The following is a 23543-nucleotide window of genomic DNA, read 5'->3' on the forward strand; positions in this document are numbered from 1 at the left end:
TTGTCTATGGACCCCTAAGATGGCGCTGATACCCCTCCGACTAGAGCAGTGACGTCACGCTCCAAAGCTCTATATTGGTTTGATTATTTGCTTATTTAACGTATAATAATATCAGCCAAAATAACATAAATGGTCATTTAAGGAACAAATCATACAAATATATTAACAGTAAATGCATAAATATTTCCTACTTTAAAATATTTGTTAGTGCTTTCTGTATGTTTTATTTTGAAATGTTAATATATTTTATGAATTCATTGTTCAGTGGCCATTTACGTACCAGACACAGGCCTGCTGCCCAGGAGCGGTTTTACATGGGGGCCAACGGAGTACCAAAGAAGTTATACTAAATAAATGTCTTGTGTTAATACTCAGTGGTGGATTTTTTTTAACCTTCACAATTTTACTTTAACAGTGAATTAAAAATTATAGTGCTGCACTTTTAGTTGCTGTATAGGATCACACTTTCCATCTACCAGGGATCTGCAACCTAGATCTCTGGAGATACAAGTGGGTCTTTGGCTCGCTTAATATATCCAATGATGAAATATTGCTCTGTTTTTTTTTTATCATTCTTTTTCAAGTGTCGCCATGGGAAAACACTGACCATCCTAGCCCCTGCGGTAAATTTGGTCTAGAACCAGCCTCCAAACTTAACTCCTTATTTGTATATTTGTTTTAATACTCTGTAAAATACCAGATTGTTGACATAACTTACTTGAGTGGTTTACCAAATACTTTTTACACTTGCTTAATTAAACATGTTTAAGGTATACTACTCTGATTGGAGTACAATTTTGGGGTACTCTAACCCCATAGACCTTGTATAGAGGTCTATGCAAGGATGATTGCTTTATTATCACTTTTTAAAGACAAAAAACACCGCCATAAAATGTATATCACTGCAGTCGACGCCCACCACATGAAAGTAGGATGGCACACCGTGGTGGGCGTCCCTTATTTGATTTCTGAAAGGTGGCAACCCTAGCTGTTGTTGTACCAACCTTCCAGACCCCTCAGGTCTTCTGGTTCTGGTCTGCTCTGCATCCCCATAACCAGAACCAAACGAGGAGAAGCAGCATTCAGCTTCTATGCAGGTCCACGTATTTTCAGGCAGTTCGTTTTTTCGTTTGAAATGAAAAATGAGAAAGCGAAAATAGACTCGTTTTTTTCATTTTTCATTTATCAAACCAAAATCGGAAATCGGATTTTTGTCTAATCCGTGTATGGTTCGTTCTTTGGTTTTTTCGTTTCAAAATAAAATTGAAAAAACAAAAGAAGTATGTGTTTTTTTGTTTTTTTTTGTTTTTAAAACGAAATTAGAAAAACGGCAATTGCAAAAATAAAAAAGAAAATGAACTGTCAATTTCGATTTTCATTATTTCATTTTTGACGAGCGGTCTGTCCCGGAAGTTCTCTCTGTCCGGCTTACACAGGGGCCGTATCACACACATTATGCAGGGTGCAGGGAGACAAGCTTGTTCATTTCAGGCTATATACTGTAGTATTTCCTGCCAGCCGCAAGTCAGTTTGCTCCTGTGAGAAACAAATAACACCGGAGATCTGGTCACCGAGAAAAATGGTTAGCCTGAGTTTTTAGTTAAGTTTTTTATTTTGAAAGGCCAGAGCACGGGGGAGTGGCTTTCCACCGCAGTCTCGACCAGTAAGATGGCTTCCATTGCACTGCGCCTTCAGTAGCTATAAATAGAGGTAAATACACTATTAATTTGTCACAAAAAGTTGTTTTAAGATGTTTTAGGCTAGAAAGTAGCCCTGACAGCTTCATTTATGCACTTAGTTATGTGCAGTTTGAAATATACTGCGGAGTTTTCGGAGTAGCGTAGCTCCGCTAACGGGGCCCGGCGGCTCCAGGCTCAGCGGGCAGGTGGAGTGTGTTTACCCCGCTAACCACTGTCTGGGCAAGTCATCTTGTCGTATTCTGCTGCTTGATATCAGATCGTAGCGTCTCAAAGTGTAACATAAAGAGTTTAATGTGTTTGCATATATACTGTTTGATAGGTGTGTCAAAATATAATATTCCTCTCTGGAGAGTTCGATACTTCTGAAGATGTTAGTATCTTCTAAACATTGACATCACCCAATACCAGTTACTAATATTTCCTTCCTCTGATCTTTTTGTAGTTTGTAAATTCATATTATTTGTGTGTGTGAAATATATTCTTCCCTTCGATTGGCTTCTTATGTGGAGTGTGAACTTTTTTTAAAATAATTTTTATTTTTTCATACAGGCGGCTCTTAGGAGGAGAGGTTTCAACTCCAGGTTTGGATGCAGCTTCCCAGAATCTCCCATTGATCCTCTTCTTCCTCCTGACATCGTCTTCCTCACTGTCTCCTCATCTTTTATAAATTATAGGAATATTTTTTCATGATTCCCCAAACATTGGCTGAGTGTCTGCTGGTATGTTATTGCAATAAATACATTTTTATGAAAATGTTTTGTCTCTGTTTATTTTGTAGGATTTGAGTTTAAAGCTCTGACTACATATAGGTTAATACAAATTAAATATTAAATAATTATTTTAATGTTTTTTACTTATAAATCCAGAGCTAAGAAATAATGAAAAGTATCAACTAAAAAGTTGTTCATTATGTTTAGTCAGTTGAGTCTAATAAGTTATAATAAATGGGACACGATGGAGGGACTATGTCTCTCAGCTGGCCTGGGAACGCCTTGGGGTTCCCCCGGAGGAGCTGGAAGAAGTGGCTGGGGAGAGGAAGTCTGGGCCTTCCTTCTTAAGTTGTTGCCCACATGACCCGACCCGGATAAGCGGAAGAAAATGGATGGATGGATGGATAAATAGTCTCATTAAGGGGACAGAAATGTTCATTTCTAATTGGACAATCATACATCACTTATAAAAATGTGAAAAAATATTGTGAGGTGTTAAACCATAGAAGAGGATAAGGGGCCTGTAAAATTTTTCTAACACCTACTGATGTACAAGATTGTTTTTTTTTTTTTGATTGCTGATTTCTGAGATTAAAGACAGAATGATGACTTTTTTTTTCTTTCCCAAATCCTCTTCTGTATTTATTTAGTTAAGCTTTTAATAATCTGGCAAATTATTTCAAACATTTCCTACCTGGCAGAAATCTATTTCTGATAGAAATAGATTTCTATTTCTGGTATCTATTTCCAGGTATTTGCCTGAAATAGATACTATCTATATTGAATACAAATGTTTTTGTTATATACCATATATACAATATATTGTATATTTATATTGGATAAATATACAATATTTATCCAAGATATTGTATATTTTGGATAACCTTTTTTGCTTGCTTGTTCATGGCATACCGGATTATAATTGGTATGCTAATGCTATTCAGAAAGGAAAAACTTAAAGGGTTTGAATGACTGGCAGAATGTTCTAGTCGCGGTTTGAACGTCTTTTTAAACCAGAGCAGATTAAAGGTTGGTAAAAAAAAAATTGGACAGACTAGCCCTTTAGATATTTACGGAATACAGCATTTAGCATGTTAAAGGCTATCTGTGTGAAAGTATCATGATCAAATTAATTACATGTTGCTTTGGACGAGTGTAGAAAAACAAAGTGTGCTGGGCAGAGCATAATGTGTATGTGTGATACGGCCCCTGTGTAAGCCGGACAGAGAGAACTTCCGGGTCAGATTGATTGTCAACAATGAAATAATGAAAAGCTAATTTGATGGCTCGTTTTCTTTTTTTTATTTTTGCAATTGCTGTTTTTCTAATTTCGTTTTAAAGACGAAAAAACAAAAAAAAAACACATGCTTGTTTTCTTTTTGCAATTTTATTTTGAAACGAAAAAACCAAAGAACGAACCATACATGGATTTTGTCTCATTATCCGATTTCCCATGTAGTTTACAAAACGAAACTGGAAAAAACGGATAACAAGCTGGAGCTGTTATCTGATTTCCGATTTTGGTTTAATAAACGAAAAAATGAGTCTACTTCCGTTTTTTCATTTTTCATTTCAAATGAAAAAACCAACTTCCTGAAAATACACGGACCTTCATGTCTCACGCACACTGCATCTGCTCAATGTAGACTATCACTTCCATTTTACTGTTGCATGTACTGCTACAGTAAATGATCTGATATTGTAGGTTAAAGTAATGCGAGTCTTCTAGCAGAGCTATCTTTCAGCGTTAGCTTGCGCTAAATGACAAATCATCCATTATCATCATCAGCAGATTTGTGTTGAACAGTAGGGCCACCTTCCTTCAGTCTACGTTTTTTGGTAAATCCATTATGCCTGGACTGTTGGTAGTTTTCAACAGTATTTTTCTTTAGCTTATCTTTACTAACTATAATTTTCTTTTGAAAATATTGCAGTGACATTGCAAACAAAAATAAAATGAAGCTCTGTTCTTCAACACTAGGAGAAAATGCACTGACACATGCTCTATAGAAGCCAACGTCAAAACACTTTACTTTTCCAGCAGCCATTGTACAGTGATAGTTTGTAGTGAAGTGGGTGGAGCTCCAAGTTGCAAGTTGCGGGCTTGGACTTGGCTTTTTGTTTCTCTTTAAAAAAATGATGACACAACAATTTAGAGGTCTTTGAAACAGTTTTGCAGACACCAGCAGAGCATTTACTTGGTGAAACAAATGGTTGGTTGTTTCATTTTTGCCCTTGGACAATTTCTGTACTATCACTTGGTAATACAGAAACATGCAAAAAGTGAATTTTGCATAACAGTGAACCTTTAAATCTCAGATTCTGTATATTTTGTCTCTTACTTAGCAACTAACATCAAAACTTGTCATTATGTGGCATAAAGTATAAATATTCATTACAGGTAATGTAGGTTTCCTTTGCCCCACTACATTATTTAGGTGTGAGGCGTGAACGCTGCAGCTATCGAGGGGCCCGACATCGTCGTAGTGGACTCCACCTTCGAGATGCAACAGGCAGGAGTTTGGTAAGGGTTGGGATGGCTCCCCGGATTCAGCGCCTCCCCCCGATGGAATTGTCCCTTCCCCCTCTGGTTCAGCCGAGCCAAAGTAACCAGCCGTTCATGAGCCCAGAGGAGTTCATCTCCCGAATCATGGAGGCAGAGCCCCCTGAGATCTACCTCATGGAGGACCTGAAGAAGCCCTTCACTCAGGCCAGCATGATGATGTCTCTTACCAACCTGGCGGACAAGGAGCTGGTACTCATGATCAGCTGGGCCAAAAAGATTCCTGGTGAGATGGATCAAATCTCTTGAGATTATTTACTGCTGCTCGTCTTTAGCTGGATAGAGACTTAAAGGTTTCTAGGTGGAAAATCCTGACTTTATCATTTCACCTCTAGCATGGAAGCAAATAAAACATTAAATACTTGGCTTCTTTACCTTGGAGGCTTCCTTTCCCTTTTTCCTGATCTTTCCATCAAGTTGGCTTTTAGTCTAGATTACTTCACATTTATATCTTTTTTCTATTCTGCTTTCATCCTGCTCTGTGTTCCCCTGTTTCTTTTCTCTCCCCCATATTCTCTCTCATCCTCCTCCTGTCAGTCACTGTTCAGCCCAGCAGGTAGCTTACCAACCAGTGATTTTGAATAAAAATAATCTTGCCAGAAGTAGTTTTTTTGTTTTGTTTTTTTACTTGATTTTCCTCTGAAGTGAAAATGAGGGCACATTTTCTGCTCTAACAAAGACTAACAGCCAGCTACAAGTGATCTAGGTACTGTCTGTCAAGTAAAATGCAGTACTGCTGTTCTTTTTTTTATTATTGTAATTATTTCTTCTTGATCTGTCCTTGTTTTAAACATTGATGCACTAAGAAAAGTTTGATTGGTTATGAGGAGAGGATAAATTATATGTAGATGTTTCTGGAGTTAACATCAAGCATTCACTCCCATTAAACTGTTTCCCATTTTGTGATGTTATAACCACAAGTTTCAATGTATTTTATTAGCATTTTATGTGACAGACGAACACTAAGTAGTGCCTCCCTTTCTTCATGTGTAAAGTAAAAGGTGTATGATACATGGTTTTCAAATTTTTTATAAAAAAATTGTCAGTGTTTTCAGGCTCCAAGTGACAACTTTATAGAACCATGTTCCACCAACATGCAGGTGTGTGGTCAGAGGGCCCAACAGGTGGCGCTGGTGCATGGCAGCATTGTTTCTTGTCAGTGTGCCCCAGAGCAACTGTGGCTACTATCCAGGAGCTTACCACTACCAGTGTGTGAATGGTTGAATGACTGGATGTAGTGTGAAGCGTTTTGGGCACCTTTGGACTTTATGAAAGTGCTCTACAAGTACAGGCTATTTGCCATTTGTCTCTACTAGCTTTGATCAGCTGGTAGAGACAAATCTCAAACAAAGAGACTGACATTATTGCCCAATCTTCTTTGTAAAACAGCTGTAGCTCTGTCTGATTGAAGGTAGAGCTTCTATTTTCGTAGAAGTTCGAATGTGGCCACAGTTAAAATATTAGTTCAATTGCAGGATGTCCTCCCTCTTTGTGATGATTGAATATCTTGTAGATGATCAACAATCTTTGAACTATACAATTTTAACCTATAGCTGACCTGGTTGAATTATATTGCTGAAAATTTTGAACAAGATTTAAATTCTCAGTACTCTCTCCACAATACTACTTTCATAGTAATTCACAGGAGTAAATAAAAACCTATTACCTTGCTGCCATGGCCTCTAACTGAGCTTATGTTTTACCCATGCCATTTGTTTTTACCCTGCTGTGGAAAGACAATGGCTAAGGTAGACTAAGAAAACAATCCTAGTTGCTGAATAAAGTTGGGAAGCTTGCCCAAAAATGCCAACAAATATCACTCAAACTATGAAACCACAACCACCAGTCATTGATACAAGACAGGATCTAGGTTTTTGTCTTGTTTAAAGGGGCAGTCTTATGTGTTTTCCAACCACATAGAAAATCATTTCGTAGCACAATCAAGTAACGCTGTTACCTTCAGTAACAAATATGACTTAAAAGAAATTTGACATCTTAAAATTGGGTCTCTGTCTCTTTAAGCAGCTCCTCCTCTTTCCAGCACTCCGGGTTCAGGAAATCATCACAACATTGCTTCTCTATTTAACCTTTAACAACATTTTTACCAGCGCTGCTCTAAGAAGTAGCTCCTATCAGGGGCGCGGTGTAGGGGTGAAAAGTGTTGATGATTCTAGGGGCCATGACCAGCAGGGGGCCCTCCACAATTTAATTATTTATATTTTGTTCATAGACATATAAATAATTGAATTGTGGAGGGCCCCCTGCTGGTCATGGCCCCTAGAATCTATTTTATTTTGTTCATAGACATAAAATAAAAAAAATCAGGGTCCTGTCAAATACAAAATGAATCATATTGTATTTTCAAAGATTGTTTTTAGCAGTAAAAATTTTATGTTGCCCCTCCCAGACCAAAAACATCCGTTTTTGCCCTGAACCCCTGTGGATCTGCATGAAATGGTTCATTCCTGCTTGGAGCGCTTGACTGTGACATATGCAGCTACAGTCAGTAGAAGCTGCAGCTGAATACAGTGGCGACTGTGGCAGTTTCTATGCTGCTAAGAAAAGTTATAAAATCAGGTTTTCAAAAACAAAAAAGAGAGAGAAAGGCCAGAGTGTTAATTTGTAACCCAGTTTTTCTCCAAGAGAGGTAGGTAGACTGTGTTAGATTATCAACCATTTAGCATAATTAGCTAAATGGTTGCCTCCATTTCACTAGTATTTAATGAATTAAGGAAAAAAAATTACCAACATATTCATATATTTAACTTGTCCCTTGTACCTTTTACCACGTCCCTCCTAACCTGTCCTCTCCTGAGTGAAATTAAAGCTTCAGTATGTAACTTTTACATATTTTTTTCTCATTTTTTAAAAACTGTCATTATGTTGTTACAGTATGGTATGAGAGGTAATCTGTGAAAAATCTATTTCCTCTGCTTTCTCCCAGTGCTAGAAACAACCAGTCAGTGGCAGGAGAGTTTTAGTGCTGTCAATCACAATCTCATGTGGTGCTGCTCTTCCTTCCTCCCCTTCGACTTGTGCCATGCTGCAGCTAGCATAGCACAGAGCTGTGCAGATTCAAACCATTATCGGCAGATAAACGGTTTCTTGTAATAAGTTGTTTCTCCATGTAATAAGTTGTTTCTCCATCATTAGCACATTTATCAGTGAGTGAATTAAGTTGATTGACAGTGCTAAGAGCGTCCTACTAGTTCTGATTGGTTTTTGGTCAGAACGGTGCATTACTTTAGCTAGCAATAGTAATTCAGGAAGGAGATGGAGAAGATTGATTGTTTTCACAGATTATCTGTCTCATAACAAACTGCTATGACATTGTAACAGCTTTAACAACTATGGAGAAAACATTTTTATTAAAGCTTGAATAAAATGCAACTACTAGCATTTTTGAGAAGTCTGGATTGCTTTATGTGTAGTTGCACGTTGCTTTTGACTGTTGCTCATGGGGAGAGACATTTCAGTATCTAAAACTAATAGAAAAAAAATTTAAGCAACCTACTTGTATACTGGATGTGGACTGTTGGATGTTAAATTCATGAGCAGTAAATATTGTGCTAATTATCAGTATTGAACCAAAGAAGGCAAGGCCGATGCAAGCCTTTAAAATTGTGATGCTTTTTATGGGTCAAATAGACTCAGAAAATTGTAACAGCAGCTGTGCAGGGGGGCCCAAACAAATTTTTTGTCATGAGGCCCAAGATTTCGGGTAGCGCCCCTGGCTCCTATATTGAGATGTACAGTTCCACCAGGTGTTTGCTAGTTGCTTCTGGCTAGTCTGAAGGACTTGAGTGGGGGGGTCACAGGGAGAGCGTGCCTCTGTGAGGCGGAAGCTCAGAAGCTTGGAAATTGCAGATTCCAGGAAAAGCTTCTTCACTTATAGAGGCGCTAGGTCCACCCAACCATTTTGCACAGCTGAATGGTTGCCATATAAATTAGAAGATTTCTTAAACATGCATGAAAGAATCAAGGCAACATTCCAGATATATTTCTGATGAGGAAATAACATTGTAACATGATGTAAAGCTCAAAAAAGTTGATTTTACATAGCACAAGGTTCTGACCCTGTCATCCGAATGTTGCTGCTGAACTCCAGACTAACATGACTAGTCTTTGTGAATAGTAGCATCAGGTTTGTGTTAGCTGACGATGGCAGCTGGGTTGGTGCTCTACTGCTGTCGATCATCTATTTCAAGGTTTTACATGTTGTAGGTTTACAGTTGGTGCTCTGCCAGTGGTTCTCAGAGCCATTGTTGGCCCTCCATAATCCAAAAGCAGTCACCCATTCTTATTTGATCTTTGACAAGGTATATTTATCTGTACAGCTGCTGGTTACTGCATATTTTCTGTTTACCAGACCATTATCTGTTAACAGATAAATATGAAAGATAGTTGTTGGTGAAAATCTGCTGAAGCAGATCAGCAGGTTATGAAGTCCTCAGATCTGGAATCAATGACCACTCCATGTTGAATGTCAACTAAATCCATTTTCTTCATTCATATGCTCACTTTGAACTTCAGCAAGTGGTCTTGAAATCATCTGCCTGATTTCAACCATGTAATTGGTTATCAGAGATTGTATATCTGTATGTACAGTTGAGGTAAAAATGAATGAATTTTGAGGTTTTTCAAAAAATTCTCAGTGTTAAACACATCCATCTTTTTCCACTTATCTGGGGTCTGGTTGCAGTAGGGAGGCCAGATTTCTCTCTTCCCAGCCACTTGGGCAAGCTCCTTCGGGGCCAGAGGCCCTTCTACAAAAATCCTGGTTTATATTTTGGATGTACATTGCACACAGAAACCAAATGATTTTACAAAAGCTACCCAGGTCAAAATAATAGCTGGCAACAAATAATTAACTTAATGTCACCTTAGTAACTGACATTTTTATTGAGAAGTTCAAACCACTTCTTTGAAATCATGTGCCTTCTCTTATGATCACAGTTTGTTATCAAACAATCAAGGTAAATCTAAGGATTGTGCTGTACTTTACACACCGTATAAAATCCCCATTGACTATGTTCGGACTATAGGCCTTCATATTAGGTTCTGATTTTTTGTGAAATTAATTTTCTTTTGCATTGTTGTTCACATTTATAAATACACCCTCACCAGCCACTTTATTTGGTACACCTTGCTGGTACCGGGTTGGTGGCACAGAATCAATAAGGTACTGGAAACATTCCTCTGAGAGTCTGGTCCATTTTGACATATCATCACGCAGTTGCTGCAGATTTGTGGCTGCACATCCATGATGCGAATCTCCCGTTCCACCAAATCCCAAAGGTGCTCTATTGGATTGAGATCTGGTGACTGTGGAGGCCATTTAGTGAACTCATTGTCGTGTTCAAGAAACAAGTCCGAGATGATTCACAGTTTATGACATGACACATTATCCTGCTGGAAGTAGCCATCAGAAGATGGATACACTGTGGTCATAAAGGGATAGTTATGATCAGCAACAATAGTCAGGGAGGCTGTGATGTCAACATAATGCTCAATTGGTACTTGTAGCCCCAAAGTGTGCCAAGAAAATATCCCACCCACCATTGCACCACCACCACCAGCCTGAATTGTTTGTAAGAGGCAGGATGGATTCATGCTTTCATGTTGTTGACGCCAAATTCTGATCCTACCATTTGAATGTCGCAGCAGAATTCGAGACTCATCAGACCAGGCAACAGTTTTCCAATCTACTATTGTCCTATTTTGGTGAGCCTGTGCGAATTGTAGCCTCAGTTTCCTGTTATTGGCTGACAGGAGTGGCATCCAGTGGCTGCTTCTGCTGCTGTATGAAGTCCTCACATCTGGAACCAATGTCTTAATACACAACATGTCAAACCATCCATCCAAGGTGGATGGGTATCCACCTCAAGGTTTGACATGTTGTGTATTAAGACATGCTCTTCTGTATACCTGGATTGTAATGAGCGGTTATCTGAGTTACTGTTGCCGTTCTATCAGCTCGCACCAGTCTGGCCATTCTCCTCTGATCTTTGGCATCAACAAGGCATTTGTGCCCACAGAACTGCCACTCACTGCATATTTTCACTTTTTTGGACAGTTCTCTGTGAACCCCAGAGATGGTTGTGTGTGAAAATCCCAGTATATCAGCAGTTTCTGAAATACTCAGACCAGCCCGTCTGGCACCAACAACAATGCCACGTTCAAAGCCACTTAAATCACCTTCCTTCTGTTCTGATGCTCGGTTTGAACTGCAGCAAATCGTCTTGGCCATGGCTATATGCCTAAATGCATTGAGTTGCTGCCATGTGACTGATTCAACAATTACATCAATGAGCAGTTGGACAGGTGTGCCTGATAAAGTGGCCAGTGAGTGTACGTGACTTGAACATGTGTGAACTGCAAACAACCTAAAAAATGTTGTAGAAGAGCATGTGCACACAGTAATGTCACACATTGCAAGCATGCTCAGTGTTTGCTGAAATAAACATGGAAGCTAATGGTGGAGCATATCCTATGATTTTAAAGCTGTTGTCTGACCAGAGCCAGCACATTAACAGCTTAATCTAGTGATTAGTTATTAGATCACCAGTGATTAGTTAATTTAGTGATCAGAGATCACTAAAGGGGCAGGTGCTCAAAAAAAGGGGGGGGGGCACATCTAACCGCATTCTACGACCATTAAATAATGTAGTTTGGACTGCTTGAGTGACATCTGTGTTAACAGGCAGAAGGGTATGGGTAATGTGTCAAAGCAGTGAGAAATAGTTCATATATTTGGGAGAGTTTTCTTCTGCTCTGCTGAAGCAGTGATGATGACAACTGAGTGGATTCCAGTTCCTTCAANAAACAAGTCCGAGATGATTCACAGTTTATGACATGACACATTATCCTGCTGGAAGTAGCCATCAGAAGATGGATACACTGTGGTCATAAAGGGATGGTTATGGTCAGCAACAATAGTCAGGTAGGCTGTGATGTCGACATAATGCTCAATTGGTACTTGTAGCCCCAAAGTTTGCCAAGAAAATATCCCACCCACCATTGCACCACCACCAGCCTGAACTGTTTGTAAGAGGCAGGATGGATTCATGCTTTTATGTTGTTGACGCCAAATTCTGATCCTACCATTCGAATGTCGCAGCAGAATTCGAGACTCATCAGACCAGGCAACAGTTTTCCAATCTACTATTGTCCTATTTTGGTGAGCCTGTGTGAATTGTAGCCTCAGTTTCTTGTTATTGGCTGACAGGAGTGGCATCCAGTGGCTGCTTCTGCTGCTGTATGAAGTCATCAGATCTGGAACCAATGTCTTAATACACAACATCCTGAGGTGGATGGGTATCCATAAATGGAAAGAATAAGGAAAAAAGAAAAGCAAAGAAAAGAAAAGACGTCCAAAGACGTCTTTGGAGAGTTTCAAGAGCAAAATCTAATTTGTTACTCTGTGTGGAAAGTTTTATCTTCTTTTCTTTAATTTATTCAAATAAGGCATATCTTTGCTCATCCAACCAGGAGCTATCTCTGACCCTTTATCTGAAGCCAGGAACTCCTGCTGTGTTTACGGCTTTTCACAGATGAGTGTGAAAAGCTAGAACTTCTACTGTATTGTTTCCCACACAGACAAAAGGCAGTTCAAACGATCCTAGCAAACCATCTGCTGTAACTACAGGTAAAATAAAGGTAAAAAAGCCAGCATACCTTACTGATTTTAAAACCACAATTAGACTATTTGAATCAAAATATGTTAAGTTTTAAAACTAGCTTATTTCAAATTTATTTTCTTAACACTGTCTCCTCCTGCTCAGTAGTTTTTCAGAGAAAGGCAGAGGCCTGTCAGTGTCTGTTGTATTTCATTACCTCTCTGCTTAATCCGCTACTCCGTGCTGAAGCAGAAACGATACGTTAAACGTTTTCTGTCATCTGACAAGTAGCAAGTCTACTCCACCTTATTCACCAAAAATGTTTTTTTGTTTTTTAAATTCAACAAAAACTGTTCTGTAATCTGGAACGTTTGCTACGTTGAGCTCCGCTGTTAGCCGCCTTATTTCACTGCGCAAGAGGCAATTGCGTCATGCGTCACGGGCAAAAGGTGAAAAGTAACAAGATGACCGGAGGGCTTATTATGTTGTACAAAAAAAAAACAACAAAAAAAACAAATAATTTTAGTACATGTTATTATGTGTTAGAAGAGGGCTTAGGAAATAATTATACCAACCAATTTTTTTTACCAAAAGGGCACTTGGGGGCAAGGAGTAAAAGGGGAAGGTGCTCAAGCCCCTCTAATCCCCCCTCCCCCTCTGCACGTACCTGATCATCATTGTTGTTTTTCTTCCTGCTTGCACATATCAAGACACAGGTCAAAAGACCATGGGTCTTTTCAGATCAAGAGCAGCGAACTTTTATAGTTTGGTGCTCTTTTATAGCAGCGAACTATAAAAGAGTTTGCTGCTTTCACAGTAAAAAAGTAGGCGCATGGACAAATTAAGAAAAGTGCGGCGCACAAAAGAATTCAGATGTATAAAGCCCTGCGCATGCATATACCTGTGCATATTTCCTTTATAAATCCCAATTATTGGAAAGTAGAGGGCAGCTGCTGATCCGCCATGTTGCCACCCTTAAATATTCCTACATATGTAAATTAGCATAAATACCTCACATGAAGCAATAACTATGGCAGCGGTCCTTGCTTGTAGCATTAAAAGTGCTTATCATAGTAATTCTTATATATTTTATTTCGAAGTGCCCAAGGTTACCTCACAAAACATAAATAAAAATAATACATTTTAAAGAAAAAAAGAAAAGCAAAGAGATCCAAGTTCAGCTGTGATTTCCGTAAATCACAGCTGATTTCCTTAACCCTTGTGTGTGCGAGGACTGAGGCAAACGTAGAGGACTGCTGCAAATGATGCAGGTTTTACGGGTGTGGGGTCAGTTGGACCCCATTTTTAAACACAAGGGTTAAATCAGCTGTGATTCATCTTATATGATACACATCTGTATAAGATGTGTATCATCTTATACACATGATTCCTCTATTTTTGTGTATAAGTTGCACATGATAGAGAAATCATGTGCAACTTATACACGATTCCAAACTTCTACATTCCTAACTCACTGTAAAGGACTCTCTGTCACGAAATTGTAGTATCAAATAAGATAGTCATGACAGCCCTGTACAGAAATGGCTCACGCTTTGAAAATTCCTAGTGTAATCCATTACATTGCTTTCATGCGAATACCATTTGTTATCATTCTACATAAACTGTGTCAGATTATCCTTTTTGAAAAGGATTTGATCCAGAATCAGAAATGCTTTGATGCAAATTTTACAGTTTTGCTCAAGTGTTTACTGGTACTTGAGACACAATGACCATAAAATGTAAGTCATGCCCCAATCCCCTGAACTAATTCTGCTAAACTACAAGCACTATTCCTGCTTTACATTGACATTGCAGTTCTAAAACACTTCTTTCTATACACAACACACAATTTTCAGCATTCAAAATTAAGTTAATACTACTATGCACACTGACTCATCACATGGGCAAGGGCAAACACTTGTCACAAATGCATCTACCCTTTCTTCAAGCATGAAAAGCTGATGCTTTCATTGCTGGGTTGGCCATGCTAGATTTCCCTGCTGCCAGGGAAAACATGATGGATGAGGATACTACGACCATTCCAAAACAGAATAAATGAGGCAGCATAGTTTTTGTTTTACTCTAACTCTATACAGTAAACTCTGCATGTGCAATTTTGTGTTGGTTGGAATGTACAGTGTGTACATTGTTTTTGTGTGAAAAATAAAATATATTTGTTACTGTGTATTTGTGTGTTCTGAGTATGAAAACAATATTTTAAAGTATTTTACAACACACTTGGGGAAGTGTTTTTCATTCATCATAGTGTTTTAGATTAAGCACATCAGTGTTCAGCTGTTTATATGAAGCTCTGTGTATGAATCTGAAAACAAAATATAATTTTAAGAAAAGATAACATTGCATTGAATGTAGTTTCATTTTGCAGTATTATTGAAATGTTTTGCCCATTATGTGTGTGTTTTTTGATTTGTGTGTAGGGTTCTGAAAGTTTGGGGCATACTTTCAGAAAATGTGTGTAAACAATCTAAAAAAAAAAGTATTGATTGTACAACATTTTTTCAAACCGTTACTGAAATCTGAAATACTGTACATAATACAGAAAATACTTTAAATGTAAACAGAGATAAAACTGGAATAAGAAAATTAACATACTAGTAAAGAACAACATATTTTTGGTTGCTGATTCCAACAAGCAGGTAAAGGCCTGCAGTCAAATATAAAGATATTTGGGATATAAAGTGAAACAGGTGCTTTAGTGGATTCATACTGACATAGGTTGCTTCTAAGAGTCAGGAAACAGGTGTTTTCTGTTTGGTTACCATTAAATAATGTAGTTTGGACTGCTTGAGTGACATCTGTGTTAACTGGCAGAAGGGTATGGGTAATGTGTTAAAGCAGTGAGAAATAGTTCATATATTTGGGAGAGTTTTCTTCTGCTCTGCTGAAGCAGTGATGATGACAACTGAGTGGATTCCAGTTCCTTCAAGCAGGTTAAAGCAATTGAGAAAAACTGTAATGTAACCACTTAAAATAAAACTGGGATGTTTTTCAAAGAAATAAAGCTGCGTTAGAAAATTGTTGATCTTTTTAACAACACTTAAGGAATTTTTGAAAAATTTTACATTTTCTTGGGAGGATAACAATTTTGACCAACTGTATGTTTTGAATTGCTTTACGTCATAACTGATCTTTTATTTTTTTTTACTTTGCATGATTTTCCACAGGCTTCGTGGAGTTAAGTCTAGCAGACCAAATACACCTGCTGAAGTGCTGCTGGCTGGAGATCCTGATGCTGGGTCTTATGTGGAGGTCTGTGGATCATCCTGGGAAACTCATCTTCTCTCCAGATTTCAAACTCAGCAGGTCAGAAATCTTTCCTACCATCTGGTATCACAAGTTGCATGTAAGATCAGTCTTCCATGCAACTCTCTGTTTGACTTCTGCTTGAGCCACATTGCCTGCAAATGCAATCTTTTCTATTGTATGCATCCCATGACTTGTCTTGTTTCCTGTATACTGTAAATGCCAGCTATTAACACTGCAGACTAGAAACTAAGCTAGCCATAAGACATACATTTGCATGAAACATTAACAATAAATAGATGGAACTTTTTTTTCTATTTTTAAATGACTGTTTGGGAAGAGATGTACTGGCGTAAAAGATGCAAAGGGGCACACACTTAACCAATACATTGTAAAACGGTGGTGCCCAAAGTTGTTCCTCGAGGGTTGGCATTCTGCATGTTTTAGTTCTCTCCCTGGTGGTAGTAACAACCTTTTCATCATGTCAATGTACTTCTTAGGCCTTCTAATGAGCAATCATTTTATCCAGGTGTGTTAAACCAGGGAGAACTAAAGCATGGAGGATGCCGGACTTCAAGGACCAACTATAGGGCACTACTACTGTAAAACATTGGAACATTGGCTTATTGCACTTACTTTCAAAAAAAGACTTTGGAATTTGTGAAGTCTTGTCAGGAATGGTCCTTGTTTTCAGGTTTAGAATTTAATTAAAACAAATATAAGTGAACAATTTGTTACCAACAAGCAGATAAAAATAAATAGTTTACATCTCATTTCTCAATCCGTTTAATACCAAATTCAGGGATTCCCCCAGTGTATTATAAGCCTGGCGGCCATCTATGCTTTGCTAGCCCCGCCGCCAGGCTAAGCGTTGCTTGTGTACGTTTCTAGGAAAATAAAAAATAAAAAAGTTGTTTTTTGTTGTTGTTGTTTTTTAAAAAGCCGGGCTGCAAGTGTCTCTTTTGCTCTTAGCATTTCACTAGCAAAGCAGATTTATTCCTAAAGGATAGATTTATAATAAATAGGTTTATAGTTTATGCATTTAAAGCAGACAGCGCGCAGACCAATCACACCGCTGGCGCCTCTGCGCTTTGCCTCGCGCGCTGCATCTGCTTTACCTCAGCGCGGACCGCACGCGCCTCCTTTCACTCAAACTGGACACAGGCTGACCTGTATGGATATTTACATCAATTTACTGTGAGGAATTATGATCCTTTAGAGAACTCTATGTTAGAGTTTAAAACCCGCCGCGTTAGCTCTAGTTGCGCAGCTTAAGCTGAACCGCAGGAATAACTTGTAGCGAATTCAGAGGCGCGTTGTGGAGCGGTGATAATGATTTATCTTTGTGAACGAACAATTATATGCGGCGTTTACATCTCAACGCGCTGCCCAGTGTGTGGCTCTGTGTTTGTCTTCCCTGTAAAGTTTATGTCTGTGGTCCCGATTGGCCAGAGCGTTTGTGGATAACGAGCAGCGCTAAAATCATCATGCAGGTTCAGCCCGGTGAGGAGCTTTCGCGCTCTCCTCGGAGTCACGCATCACGCTGATTTATATTATTTTATTATTATTTTTAGTATTATTTTTCCGGTTTCACGATGCATCAAACCATATCAAATGTGTTGTCTACTTAGAGATAATGCACGCGGCCGCACGGAGATCTGAGAATCTCGTCCCATAAACTCGACCAATCAGAATAGTTTCTGTGACGCTTATTAAAAACTCAACAGACACAAAACGGAAGAGCTACTAAAGCCACATTAGCAGCATTGAATTAAATCTCCCGTTTGTTGCGCATCTCTGCGTAGTGCAGCAGATTACCTCATCCTGCAGGGCCGGTCCAAGGCTGTATGAGGCCTTGAGCAGAATCTGATTTAGGGGCCCCTCGAGCTGCTAAAATCATCAGCACCTTTAACAGCTTCTGTGTTAGATTTAATGAAATATGGGAGAAGGGAGTAGTTTAATTGGCCAGCCAAAAAAGCAATAAGTTTACTAATTTGTATTTGTAAATTCAAAGATTAAACTCACAGCATCAGATTGTTGCTATGGTAACAAAACAATCTAACTATGAATATTGTTCTTTGAAGTTTTACAAAGTAAACTTGCCAGCTCCTTAAAATCTTGTATTTAAATGTTAAATTTAAAATAATTTATCTATGCCTAAACAATTGAATAAAATTTAACAGCATTGATTATCTCAATAAACAAATGTTACATTTGTGTATCTGTGGTCTATTTTAAAATATTAGCATTTATGGGGCCCCTGATGGAGCCGCTGACTTAATTTGGATTAAACAGAAGTGCAAATTTGTTGTTTTAATACTAGTTGTGGGTTTAAATAGCATTTCACTGGAGATCTTTTCCCGTAACATATAATTACACAGTAATACTTTTACATTTCCTCTCAATTTAACATCTTTTAATACAAAAACACGGTGGACCGGCGGTGGACTGCCTCGACGCCCCGTCCACCGGGCTTAGCAAGTTTTCTGGGGGAAACCCTGAAATTTTTTCCTGCAAAGTAAGTGCAAGCTGTAATGCTCAGAACTGAGGACCCGAAATTTCAGTCAGACACAAAGTAGAAAAAACAATAAGATCTTTATTGAGGATCAGAGTAGGGGGCAGGCAACCACCGGCAATGGGACAGGAACCTCTGAGGACAGAGAAGCAGGTTAGTGGGTTGTAGTCTTGGGGGGTCTAGACTGAATAAGATAAACCACTAACCTTCTTAAAGTGTTGTGGAGGATGAGGAGTCCAGGCAGCACAGTGGTTAGCAACGGGTGACACATCCAGGAAGAAACAGAACTAGGAGGTCAAGGGGTTGAGGCAGGATCAGGGTGGNTCAATTTAACATCTTTTAATACAAAAACACGGTGGACCGGCGGTGGACTGCCTCAACGCCCCGTCCACCGGGCTTAGCAAGTTTTCTGGGGGAAACCCTGAAATTTTTTCCTGCAAAATAAGTGCAAGCTGTAATGCTCAGAACTGAGGACCCGAAATTTCAGTCAGACACAAAGTAGAAAAAACAATAAGATCTTTATTGAGGATCAGAGTAGGGGGCAGGCAACCACCGGCAATGGGACAGGAACCTCTGAGGACAGAGAAGCAGGTTAGTGGGTTGTAGTCTTGGGGGGTCTAGACTGAATAAGATAAACCACTAACCTTCTTAAAGTGTTGTGGAGGATGAGGAGTCCAGGCAGCACAGTGGTTAGCAACGGGTGACACATCCAGGAAGAAACAGAACTAGGAGGTCAAGGGGTTGAGGCAGGATCAGGGTGGCAGGACAAGGCAAGGCTTATCTGAGGGGCAGGCGAAGAGCAGTGGTCAGGGCACAGAAAAGAGTCCAACACATGCAGGCAATGTCAGGCAGTCAAATCCAGGGGCGAGGCAGGAGGCAGAGGTCAAAAGGCAGAAGCAGGGTCGAGTCCAGAAAACAGAACCCAGTGAAGAATCCGACGTGGGCTAGACAGGGCAGGAAAATCCAAGGGACAAAAACGTGTTCGAGATCGTGGTCAGGTCAGGAAGAAATGCTGGATATCTACTGTTAAGGAAGAAAATCTAAAATAGGTTAACTTTGGAAAAAAATTTGGCTCTCTCTTCCTCTGGATCCCAGGTCCTCTCGGCGGGCCACGTGTAGCCACAAGGAAAACAACAATGCGTGTTGACATCACAGAATTACAGAATTTAATCCAATATAAGACAATGCATAAACTTAGAAGTAAGACAATCCACAAACTTACACCAGAAACTGCAGAACAACGGAGAAATACATTCATTTACCTGACATAAATGGAAAAGAAGGAAAGAAAGAAAAGCAAAGACGTGCAAAGACATCTTTGGAGAGTTGCAAGAGCAAATCTGATTTGTTACTTCTGTGTAGAAAGTTTTATCCTCTTGTATTTAATTTATTCAAATAAGGCGTATCTTTGCTCATCCAACCAGGAGCTATCTCTGACCCTCTCTCAAGCCAGAAACCCCTGCCGTGTTTACGGTCTTTCACAGATGAGTGTGAAAAGCTACAACTTCCACTGTATTGTTTTTCCACAGACAAGGCAGTTCAAACGATCCTAGCAAACCATCTGCTGTAACTACAGGTAAAATAAAGGTCAAAAAGTCAGAATACATTACTAAATTCAAAACCACAATTAGGCCATTTGAATCAAGACATGTTAAGTTTTAAAACTAGCTTATTTTAAATTTATTTTCTCAACACTAGTCACACCAAGGCTTTCAAAAATCTGGCACCGTCTGCCTGCCTGAGAGCTGACTATAACTGCTGGTGAACAGGTGGAAGACATGAGCCTGATTGAGCTCCAGCGCAGCAGCATGTAGGTGAACCAGATGAGCTTGAGGGAGAGGTGAGTGCTGAGGAGAAAAACAAAGCAGGCAGACGGGCCAGAAACATGACAGTACCCCTCTCCCCCGCCACGTCCCCTTCTCTTGGATCAGAGGATGCGGTGAACAGTGTAGATGGGGTCCCCATCCAGGAACCGAGTGGGCGGAGGGGGTCTGGAGGCAGGCTCAAGACGAGGTACAGTGTAGGGCTTGACCCGGGACACATGGAATGTGGGGTGAATCCTCATGGAACAGGGCAGCTGTAGGCGGACCGCCACCGGGTTCACAATCTTGGAGATGGGGAAGGGACCAATGAAACGAGGTGCCAACTTCCGACTCTCCACCTGTAGCGGAAGATCCTTAGAAGACAGCCAGACCTTCTGGCCAACTCGGTAGGTGGGTGCAGGGACACGGTGCCGATTGGCAGATCTGGATTGCACCTCTGACATCTTGATCATGGCCCTTCCTGGCTTTCCTCCAGATCCGTTGGCACCTCATAGCTGCAGCGTGAGCGGAGGGGACCGTAGCCTCCCTCTCTTAAACAGTGAACACAGGTGACTGGAACCCGTGGACAATGTAGAAGGGTGAAAGACCAGTGGTGCTAGAGGGAAGAGCATTTAAGGCATGTTCCACCCACGGTAGGTTGTGTGACCACCTGGTAGGATCTGTGTCACAAAGGATACGAAGCTTGGTCTCAATCTCCTGGTTTGCCCTCTCAGTCTGTCCATCAGTTTGGGGATGGAAACCAGACGATAAACTGACGGAAATGCCAAGCATGGTGCAGAACTCCTTCCAGAAGCGAGAAACAAATTGAGGTCCTCTGTCTGAGACGATGTCAGTGGGGAGCCCATGGAGGCGAAAAACCTCCCGTGCCATAATCTCCCCCATTTCCTTTGCAGAGGGGAGTCTCTTGAGGGGGACCAGATGGACCATCTTAGAAAATCTGTCAACAATAGTCAACATGACAGTGAAACCATCAGAAACAGGCAAACCTGTGACAAAGTCCATGGCGATGTGTGACCAAGGGCGTGATGGGATGGGAAGGGGCCACAGCAACCCTGAGGGTGGGCGACGAGATGACTTTGCTTGGCAGCGGTGATGACAGGCTGTAACAAATTCTTTAACATCCTTGGTCAATGAGCGCCACCAGAATTGAGACTGGACAATTTGCAAGGTCTTGCTGATGCCTGGATTACAGAACAGACGGGATTTATGGCAGAACTTGAGTACCTTGGGAACCAGGTGTTCTGGGACAAACAGTCTGTCAGAGGGGCACGAGGCTGGTACCAGAAGATATCGGGTGGCATTCCTGAGATCTTCCTGAGCCACAACATGGTCACAGTCAGCTTCACTGAGTCTGGGAGGATGAACTCCTCTGCACCACTGGCCCCCAAATCGGAGGATTCATGAATTCTTGACAAGGCATCTGGTTTCGTGTTCTTGGTCCCAGGTCTGTAAGAGAGCACAAAATTAAACCGTTCAAAAAACAGAGCCCACCTTGCTTGTCTGGTTTTGAGCCGTTTAGCTGCCTTCAAGTACTCCAGGTTCTTGTGGTCCGTCCATACTAGAAATGGTTCCTTGGCCCCCTCCAGCCAATGCCTCCATTCCTCTAGGGCCAGCTTGACGGCCAAAAGTTCCCTGTCCCCCACATCAGTTATGTTCAGCACTGGATAAAGTCTTAGAAAAGGAGCCACAAGGATGAACGTGACCATCAGTGGTTCTCTGACTTAGAACAGCACCTACCCCAGTGCTAGAGGCATCGACCTCCACAATGAACTGCTTCGCAGGGTCAGAGGACTGGAGAACCGGAGCAGAGGTGAACAGAGACTTGAGTCTAGAGAAGGCCTCCTCTGCCTGCTTGCTCCACATGAATTGGACCTTGGATGAGGTAATGGCATGAAGAGGAGAAGCTACTTGGCTATAATTACGAATGAAACGACGGTAAAAGTTTGCAAATCCAAGAAATCTCTGTAATTGTTTGCGATCTGTGGGTGTGGGCCATTCGGAGACAGCTGAAATCTTAGAGGGATCCAGGATCATCTTGTTGGGGGGAAATTATGTAGCCAAGAAAAGAGGTGGTAGTGGNTGAGGAGTCCAGGCAGCACAGTGGTTAGCAACGGGTGACACATCCAGGAAGAAACAGAACTAGGAGGTCAAGGGGTTGAGGCAGGATCAGGGTGGTAGGACAAGGCAAGGCTTATGTGAGGGGCAGGTGAAGAGCAGTGGTCAGGGCACAGAAAAGGGTCCAACACGTGCATGCAATGTCAGGCAGTCAAATCCAGGGGCGAGGCAGGAGGCAGAGGTCAAAAGGCAGAAGCAGGGTCGAGTCCAGAAAACAGAAGCCAGTGAAGAATCCGACGTGGGCTAGACAGGGCAGGAAAATCCAAGGGACAAAAACATGTTCGAGATCGTGGTCAGGTCAGGAAGAAATGCTGGATATCTACTCACACCAAGGCTTTCAAAAATCTGGCACCGTCTGCCTGCCTGAGAGCTGACTATAACTGCTGGTGAACAGGTGGAAGACATGAGCCTGATTGAGCTCCAGCGCAGCAGCATGCAGGTGAACCAGATGAGCTTGATGGGAGAGGTGAGTGCTGAGGAGAAAAACAAAGCAGGCAGACGGGCCAGAAACATTACAGTACCCCCCTCCTAAGGTCCGGCTCCCGGTGGACCCTTCGGCTGATCAGGATGGAGGCGGTGGAAGTCCCTCAGGAGGGTCTTGTCGATGACAAAGCGACCAGGAATCCAGGTCCGTTCCTCTGGTCCATATCCTTCCCAATCAACCAGGTAGTGGACGCCACGTCCCCTTCTCTTGGATCGGAGGATGCGGTGAACAGTGTAAATGGGGTCCCCATCCAGGAACCGAGTGGGCGGAGGGGGTCTGGAGGCAGGCTCAAGACGAGGTATGGCGTAGGGCTTGACCTGGGACACATGGAATGTGGGGTGAATCCTCATGGAACAGGGCAGCTGTAGGCGGACCGCCACCGGGTTCACAATCTTGGAGATGGGGAAGGGACCAATGAAACGAGGTGCCAACTTCCGTCTCTCCACCCATAGGGGAAGATCCTTAGAAGACAGCCAGACCTTCTGGCCAACTCGGTAGGTGGGTGCAGGGACACGGTGCTAATTGGCAGATCTGAATTGCACCTCTGACATCTTGATCATGGCCCTCTGTCGAGAAAACTGGCCTGGGAGTGTGAGATCTCTCTAGGTACACGCAGAAAACGGAGTACGGGCCTGGGAGACAACAGTGACTTTGTATGATGATTTAATGATGATTAAAGAAACGGAATATAGATTGCATATGTGTGTAATGATTGAAATGATTATAAAGTACATATGTGTGTAATAGTGA

The 23543-nt window shown here is 41.0% G+C and overlaps 1 protein-coding gene and 2 long non-coding RNA genes across 3 annotated transcripts in view; 1 reads left to right on the plus strand and 2 right to left on the minus strand.

Annotated features, from left to right (window-relative positions):
* Window positions 1–23543, plus strand: part of esr2b (estrogen receptor 2b) — an 80356-nt gene that overhangs the window by 34680 nt on the left and 22133 nt on the right. The window contains exons 4-5 of the mRNA XM_007542082.2: window positions 4849–5199; window positions 15778–15916. Coding sequence (XP_007542144.1) covers window positions 4849–5199; window positions 15778–15916 — 490 coding nt within the window. The remainder of the gene's footprint in view (window positions 1–4848; window positions 5200–15777; window positions 15917–23543) is intronic.
* Window positions 18386–18679, minus strand: LOC107834538 (uncharacterized). The gene is made up of 2 exons (XR_001660329.1): window positions 18578–18679; window positions 18386–18506 (listed from the first exon to the last, which is right to left on the minus strand). It is a non-coding gene; the product is annotated as an uncharacterized LOC107834538 (long non-coding RNA).
* Window positions 18824–19110, minus strand: LOC107834537 (uncharacterized). The gene is made up of 2 exons (XR_001660328.1): window positions 19016–19110; window positions 18824–18944 (listed from the first exon to the last, which is right to left on the minus strand). It is a non-coding gene; the product is annotated as an uncharacterized LOC107834537 (long non-coding RNA).

The sequence above is a fragment of the Poecilia formosa genome, unplaced genomic scaffold, assembly GCF_000485575.1.
Source record: "Poecilia formosa unplaced genomic scaffold, Poecilia_formosa-5.1.2 Scaffold654, whole genome shotgun sequence".
Lineage (NCBI taxonomy): Eukaryota > Metazoa > Chordata > Actinopteri > Cyprinodontiformes > Poeciliidae > Poecilia > Poecilia formosa.